The 7,461-nt window shown below is 32.0% G+C and overlaps 1 protein-coding gene across 9 annotated transcripts; it reads right to left on the bottom strand.

Annotated features, from left to right (window-relative positions):
• Positions 1–4,174: 4,174 nt before the first annotated feature.
• On the bottom strand, positions 4,175–6,044 carry LOC105783441 (probable acyl-activating enzyme 16, chloroplastic). Of its 9 annotated transcripts, none has more exons than XM_052626763.1 (5): positions 5,835–6,044; positions 5,424–5,632; positions 4,613–4,731; positions 4,437–4,488; positions 4,175–4,276 (listed from the first exon to the last, which is right to left on the bottom strand). In XM_052626763.1, the coding sequence occupies exons 2-5, from the start codon at positions 5,569–5,571 to the stop codon at positions 4,272–4,274; spliced, it is 324 nt and encodes a 107-aa protein (XP_052482723.1). In that variant the 5' UTR covers positions 5,572–5,632; positions 5,835–6,044; the 3' UTR covers positions 4,175–4,271. The 9 variants fall into 9 exon arrangements, 7 of the variants coding, with proteins under 7 accessions (XP_052482723.1, XP_052482721.1, XP_012464356.1 ...); XM_052626764.1 differs by having other exon boundaries at positions 4,235–4,276; positions 4,613–4,698; positions 4,982–5,632; positions 5,835–6,040; XM_052626760.1 differs by adding an exon at positions 4,982–5,250 and having other exon boundaries at positions 4,235–4,488; positions 5,835–6,035.
• Positions 6,045–7,461: the final 1,417 nt, after the last annotated feature.

The raw sequence follows: 7,461 nt of genomic DNA on the forward strand, positions 1-7,461 counted from the left end.
GTAAAGAAAGGACAAAGTCCAGAGTTATGGCAAGACATATGAGAAACCACAAAAACTAGGTGAATAGTGATAGGATTGACTAGGGGAAGGTCGCTTAACGATCTATCTACCAATAGATAAGTTTGGAAAATGAATCAGAGACTGTCATTCCAAACTAGGAGAAATCTTCCTAAAATGATCAGGGAGTTAAATATGTTTAGTTTCTTTTTATTTACTACCCTTGCATGACATGGTCTATTTTTGAGTAATGTAGTAAAAAAACTCACTAACTTCGTTTAAAATCACTATAAGAGATGAAAGGGTTGGTAGCATAAAGAGATACCTAGAAAGGGGTTCTGGGGTAGTCAGTTGCGCCGCCTAATTGATACTTCTCTCGAGCCACCCCGAAAGTAAAAGTAAGATAAGGTAATCAAATTCTCTTGGATTGTTGCCACCCTATCATATTTGGTGAATATGCTTCTGTAAGTTAAAATTCCTTACCCTACCTATGCCACATGCTTAATTTTACTTCGCAAATAGGAAGATAGAGGGAAAGAGGGTTTATCTTTCAAATACTGGTGTCGAAAGTATAAGGGAATAACACCCAATAATGTAATTATATGAGAAAAATAAGAATAGGAATAGGAAAGGTGAGGGCTATTAAGTAAACTAGACAAGCAAAAGGTTTGTGGAATTATGAACTTCCCTCTCAATGTTCTGGTTATTTATAACCAAAAGAATGTATGAGAAGTTGTGAAAAATTTAAGAGTGGTAAAGGAACCATTCAAGTCCACCAGTGCATAAAGGAAACTTGTTGGCATCGAAAGAAGAAAGGTCATTTAGTATTCTTGAGGCAGGGATATAAGCCAGTTGTTACCATTAATGTGTAACCATTAGGTAAGTAGAGTAAGTTCCAAGTCAGTCAAACGACAATTTTTTGTAAATGGCTGATAAGTCGCCATTATCATTAAAATAAAACTTTGGAATTAGGGTGGTAACTCTGATACCTCGTCAAGGTAGTAGCAAAAAATTCAATGGGCGAGCTTAGTCACCTTGTGACATAAAGGAAGTAACCCACTAGATGGGTGGAGTTAGCGCATGAAAAAAAGTAAGAATTACGAAATTATCCACTAGAATTGAAATCAAGAAGATGTCAGTCAAGCGATGTTCGCCTAGAGCATCTGTCATGTTGATATCCACAAATTATAAAGGGCAGGTATAAAGCAAATGTACGATTGGATAAGTCATGTCGATGGTTCTAGTAAGAATGAAAGGTGATTACTGCCGTTAACCATATGAGGGAAGAGAGAGGGAATATTTCCTTTAAGTCTTCCTTTGAGGCTTATCGTGAAAAGAAATTTCGATGACAAATTTTGTAAGTTGATTTTTAATTAAAAATCAGGAAAATTTGGTGGCTGATTTGGACATAGTTAAGTTTCAATTTTGGTTCAATTGGATGAGAACAAACTAGTTCTTAAGTGGGAGACAAAATAATTGCCAATGGATGGTTTTGACATGGTTAACGACAGTGCGTAAACGTCTATAAATAGCTAAGAAGTGAATTCTCGGGGTGAATTATTCTCAATTCCGCTTTATTTTCTTCTCTTATTCATCTTCTTCTTTAATTGCTCCAAAGAAAAGATAATTACGAAAAGCTCTGTATGGAGCGATAATCATGAGGTTTGAGTCAAAAAAGTGAGTTGATAAGGTTCTAAGCCTTTTGATGTTCGTTAATTTAAGAAATGATGTTAAAAATTTCAGAACCTTTGAAGGGTTCTGCATGTTTCTGGTAATTGAATTGCTAAGACATGCAATGGCCATAATATTGTAGCAATAGTTTTAGACCATAAATAGTCAAACATGGATAAAATATGTGAAGGTTCCTCCAGATTTCTTGTTAGGCATAGTCCATATTAATCAAATAAAAATAAAAGGGAAAAACTAAGTTGAAACAACTGACTAACAAACATTAGAATTCATCTAGTTTGATAGTTTGGAGCGAAAAAGACAGTCAGAAGACTATGAGTGTACCAACACTCAGTACATGTGACATCAAAAGCATGGGCAAATAGATTATAGATATGTTACTTGGACCCAAGTTGGTGTGAGTAGAGGCACGCATCTTATATGGGTATATTTGACTTTTTTTTGGGTAAGTTTTTCACTATATTAACCTAACTCTTCATTTTGCCTAAATAACTACTGCATCTGTACTACTGTGTCTCAATTCATCTCCAACACATGCTCGAACATGGGCATCGAGATATGGTCCTCCAAGAGTCCTCCCAATACATGCAATTCTAGTAAAAAAACTAAAAATACTCAAGTCAGATGCCTATGTCCAACACTTACACCGAAGTCCAAGTAACATAACATTTTCATGTATTTGGAGAGTCATATGCTATACCCATGTTCGAGAATGTGTTAAACACTGATACTTCAAGAAAAATAAAAATTAAAACAACACAAGATGATAGTTTTTAGTTTGCATTATTCAATTTGATCGATTCCACAGGCTGCTAGACTAGTCACCATATTCTGCAGAAAGCGTTATCAACATGACCCTATTGTCAAACAAATTCCCTGATAAGTAGAACCATGTTTAACCTTGAATGTACATTTAATAGAATTTTAACAATTTATACAAAGGCACAATTGCTTAAACGCAGCCTTAGTTGAACTTTAGGCATTATATCCATAAAAGAAATATGGGTATCAGGTTAAATTGGCATTTAATACCAATTTATCTCAAGTTTTAGGGCATTAAAGAATGAATTTAATCCATGGGAGAGTGCATAAGAACATAAAGCATTAACGAGGAATCCACAGAATTCAACTTTAGTTTCACAAAAATTGTTATCACCTCATAAATTCTCTTCAACTCCGTGTATGCCAAGCTGATCCCTATGAATGAAAATACTATTAATTTAATAGCACTGGGGCTTGAAAATATCTGCTTTTGAATTGCACTGCAAGTTAATCCAAAAATATTTTAAAAGCAACATTTAGAATCAAATAGTTTTCGTACACAATAAGTTTAACCAAAGATCGGTCATACCAATATAATTAGCATTTAATTTGGATAATTTAACCATGAAGATCAATCCAACATACAGAATGAGAGGGAACATTTATCACAAAAGAAAATTATTTTGATTCATCGGAGTAAGTAAATTCTTTAATCAACTAATCATGCATGGCTCAACCATCTATAATTAATCTAAAATTACAAACGCGTAATTCTCGTATCTAAAAAATGAACATCAATACTAGGGGTAAAAACCAGATACATGTGACCATAAGTCACTTGGATTCGGCTACAAGTAAAACTCAAATCAATTCAGTCATTGTCAAGTTGAACTCAAAGCTTGATAGCCTTACTTGGATTTGGCAAAGAGAAGAAAAAAAAAACTCAAATCAGTCATCATCAAGTTCAGCTCAAGCTTGAGCTATCAAGTGAGTTGAACTTCAATACCCAAATTTTCAACGCGAGCTATTTGTGAGCCTAATCAAACCTTTTATTTTTAGTTAATATTGAAAATTTTCAATTTGAACTCAAGCTTGAGCACAAATAAGTAAGTTTGAACTTGAGCATGGGAATCAAGCTCATTTCTTACCAGGTAAACAAGCCAAATCAAGTGAACTTGAGCAGTTCAACCTTTATCTTGAATTCAACTCAAGTTTTTGAAAAATGAAACTCAATCGAACTCAAGCAAAGCTTTAATCTTCAAAGTTCAAGTTGAGCTCAAGATCGAGCTTCTAAAAACTTCAGCTCGACACGACACATTTGCACCCCTATTCAAGATCCCACTCTTGTGGAAACAATATTTCATGAACCCTTCCCACAACATCATCAATGATCCTACCAATTAAAACCATCTACCTCACCTACCTCACATTTTTCTCTCCATGTTAGCTTTTTTTCACGAGTGGTTACTTGGAATTTTTTATCTGACTATACAAATTCCATAGAACAATTATACCACAATATAGTTCATAATATTCATTAGGAATGCAACATGACTGAAAACTAATGGAACACATAAAATTACATGACATATGGATGCAATGCAACATAAACAATTAACTTTTTTTTTCTTTTTGTTTATTAAAGAGAACTCAATTGCCTGCACAAACAAATATAATAGTAATATATACTTGTTGCAAAGATAAACATTCCAACGAAGCTAATTAATTAAGGTCATCGATGTCCCAAGTAAATGACATACCTATAGAGTGTTTCATACAATAAAGGTACTGAAATCATGTAATTTGGCTTATAATTTCTCAAATCATCCTACAAAACAAAATAAAAATATGCATAATCAACATATTTAAATCAGTAATAAACTAACAATTGAGCATGGTACCCGTGAACATGGTACCAGAACCCCCAAATTTTCTATCTGGAAAATATTCACAATCCCGCTTATATGTGTGCCAAGTAGGAAGCATACTTAGAAATCTATCCCCCGCTTTAGCAGGTCCAAGAATCCCCAAATTTTCTATCTGGAAAATGAAACACACAACAAACAATATTACACAATAGATTAAGTTAAGCAAGACATTACTTCACACTTTTCTTCTGAAGCTCTTGAAAACTAAAATACTTAAATCAATATTAAGAAGTTACCTGGTGCAATAAGTTTGTATGTGAAAGCATAACGCCTTTTGGGTTACCAGTGGTTCCACTCATATATACAATGGTAGCAATATCATCTGAGCCAATCAGTTCATATCTGTAACCTTTTTCTGAAATCAAATTTATCCAACTGCTATAATTCTATCAAGGAAATGGGAACTCGTAGTAACACCATATGATTTAGACAAGTTGTACGAGGTGCATGGTTAAATAAAAAGCAACACGCAAACAACCACTCTGGTATCATGATGTATGAAGAGGCTATTTAGGACTCGATGAAATTTCAAAAAAATAAAATGTAGAGTCAAAGCAATGACAAAAAGAGAATTTGATTCTGCAAGAAAATGTAGTCAAACTTACTAGCATCAAGAGAATCAATAAGTGTAGCACGATTTTCTCTTCTTAACTTCACCATATCCTTATAACTGAATATAGGTACACTGAGTGTTTCATTGTTGGCCAGGCGTGCTTTCTCCCCCCAAAGTAGAACAATAAATTTCATCCTTGCATTGGAACAAAATTTGCCAGCAAGACGATAACAAACATCTTGCACTACCCATTTTGTTTATCACCATGCTCTACAATTACTACTAATAGAGCTTCATAGCATATGACAGGTTTCAATGACCCTACCAAGTAAACAATCATCGTGGTTCATTGGTTTCTCCAAAAACATAGTTCCCATTTCAATGGAAATCAACAATTGACCCAACATAACAAGTGAAAGTGAGAAACTTTGATTAATTCAAACCCAATAGGCAATTAAAATTAAAAAGAAAAGAGATTGGGATAAGAACATTACCGCGCAATACGATGAAGGGAATAGCGTGTCTATTTGGGATAAGAATCAATGTAATGGAGAATATGAATAATAAAGTAGTTGACTGTAAAAGAGAGGCCATTGCTGGTAAAATCTTGCAGAACCAGAGTTTCTTTCTTTCCCAAAGCATCCAACAAGAACAACCACACCGACATCCATAGATTTGAAAAGACGAACCGAAACAGTATTTCCTAAGGATGAAAATCCAAAATAACCCACTGAAATACATCTAAAGAAGCATAGATCTGAGAACTACAACACAGATGTAAAGGCCAAAATAAACTTGTTCTAATGCTGAAAACAAAAAACCCACAAAAATACAAGTAGAGAAGCATTGATCTGCAACTAAAAAAGACATGAAAAGGCAAATACAATTGAAGTAAAGATCCATACCTGAAATGACCCTCCGATGAAGCAAGTGATTTCAATATCACAAAAAAAAAATAGAAATGACTGAGAAAACTTAGGCTTTATCTCTCTAACGAAAACTATATTCCTACTATAGCGTGTTTATGTGTTTTTTCTTTAGCCTCTGATTAAACCAAAACTAAAAAGGAAAGAGAAAGAACTTGAAAACAGAGCGAGTGAGAGAGAGAGAAACAAATAGGGTCTGTCGAGACCATTTTTTATTTTTAGAAAAAAATAAAAATCAATTGTCGATAAAAATTTGGAGTCGCCACCAATCTTTTATTAAGGTATAATTGGATTATTTAAAAAATGACTTTGGTCTACGAGTTTCAGAAAAACGGATTCAGGAGTCAGTTACTTACGAGGAAGGAGTAGCACCTTCGTAATGCCTAAAAATTGGTACTAAATTGATTAATTAATGTCTTAAAGTCGAGAGTTAAAAAAATGCGATTCTTAATTAAATTAAATTAGTTATTAAGACTCACTCATTTTGAAAAAGAAAACATCACACCCAATGTGTTAGGGCACGATATTTTATTTCTTCAAGATAAGTTTGTCCAAAAGGCTTGTGTGATAAAATTTTTAAAAAAAATATTCAATTGTTTACGATTTATGACGAAATCGCGGCCCAATACGTTAGGGCACAATTTCTCAACATCCCAAACATCGAATATTTCCTTTATTAATATATACATATATTTTTTAAAAAAAATCTTTATCTCGAGAAATCAATACGTCACATCCAATGCGTTAGAACACAACATATGAAATTCCCAACAACAAGATTTTTTCATTTTATTTTTGATCAAAGAGCAATTCTCGATTGTTGGATTTAATGGAGAAAATTGGAACCCAATACGTTAGGCTCAATTTTCTTGAAAATCCTAAATACGAGGATTATCTCTATTTTGAAAATTTTCTATTTTTAAACTTGAGTAAAAAATTGTAATGTTATATTGGATGTATGTATAAATGTCGCCATAACAAATAATAAATACAACAACGATATAGAAATAACACAAATAGTAAATAAACGAAATTAAAAACAATGACATAGGAAATATCTAATAAATGAACAAAAATAAATAATAATAATAAAACATCCTTTAGAAGATAAATGAAAATACAAATAAATAAGCGAGTGAAAGAAATAAACAAAATTATAAAAAATAGATATAAAGTGTGTATATAATATGTATATTGAAATTGTGAAGAATAAAATGGCATGCACATGGATTTACATATAAAATCTAAAATTATAAAATTTATATAACAAAATATATAATGTATTATTAAAAAACATAAATATATGTATATATATAAAATAAAAAATATGTGTTAAAAATGAGTAAGTATTTAATCATTTAAAAAATATAAATATATACATATATATATATAAATATAAAAATATTCATTTAAAAAACAGGGAAAATATTCATTAAAAAACATGTACATATAAAAAGGATATATATATAGATTTAAAAAATTTATTGCATAAAAATATTAATTACTTTTTTAAAAAATATATAAAAAGACTAAATTGAACTATATAAAAAATCTGGGGTAAATCCGCAAATAAGTAAAGATAAAAGGACTAAATTGAACGCGCGAA

The sequence above is a fragment of the Gossypium raimondii genome, chromosome 13 (genome assembly GCF_025698545.1).
Source record: "Gossypium raimondii isolate GPD5lz chromosome 13, ASM2569854v1, whole genome shotgun sequence".
NCBI lineage: Eukaryota > Viridiplantae > Streptophyta > Magnoliopsida > Malvales > Malvaceae > Gossypium > Gossypium raimondii.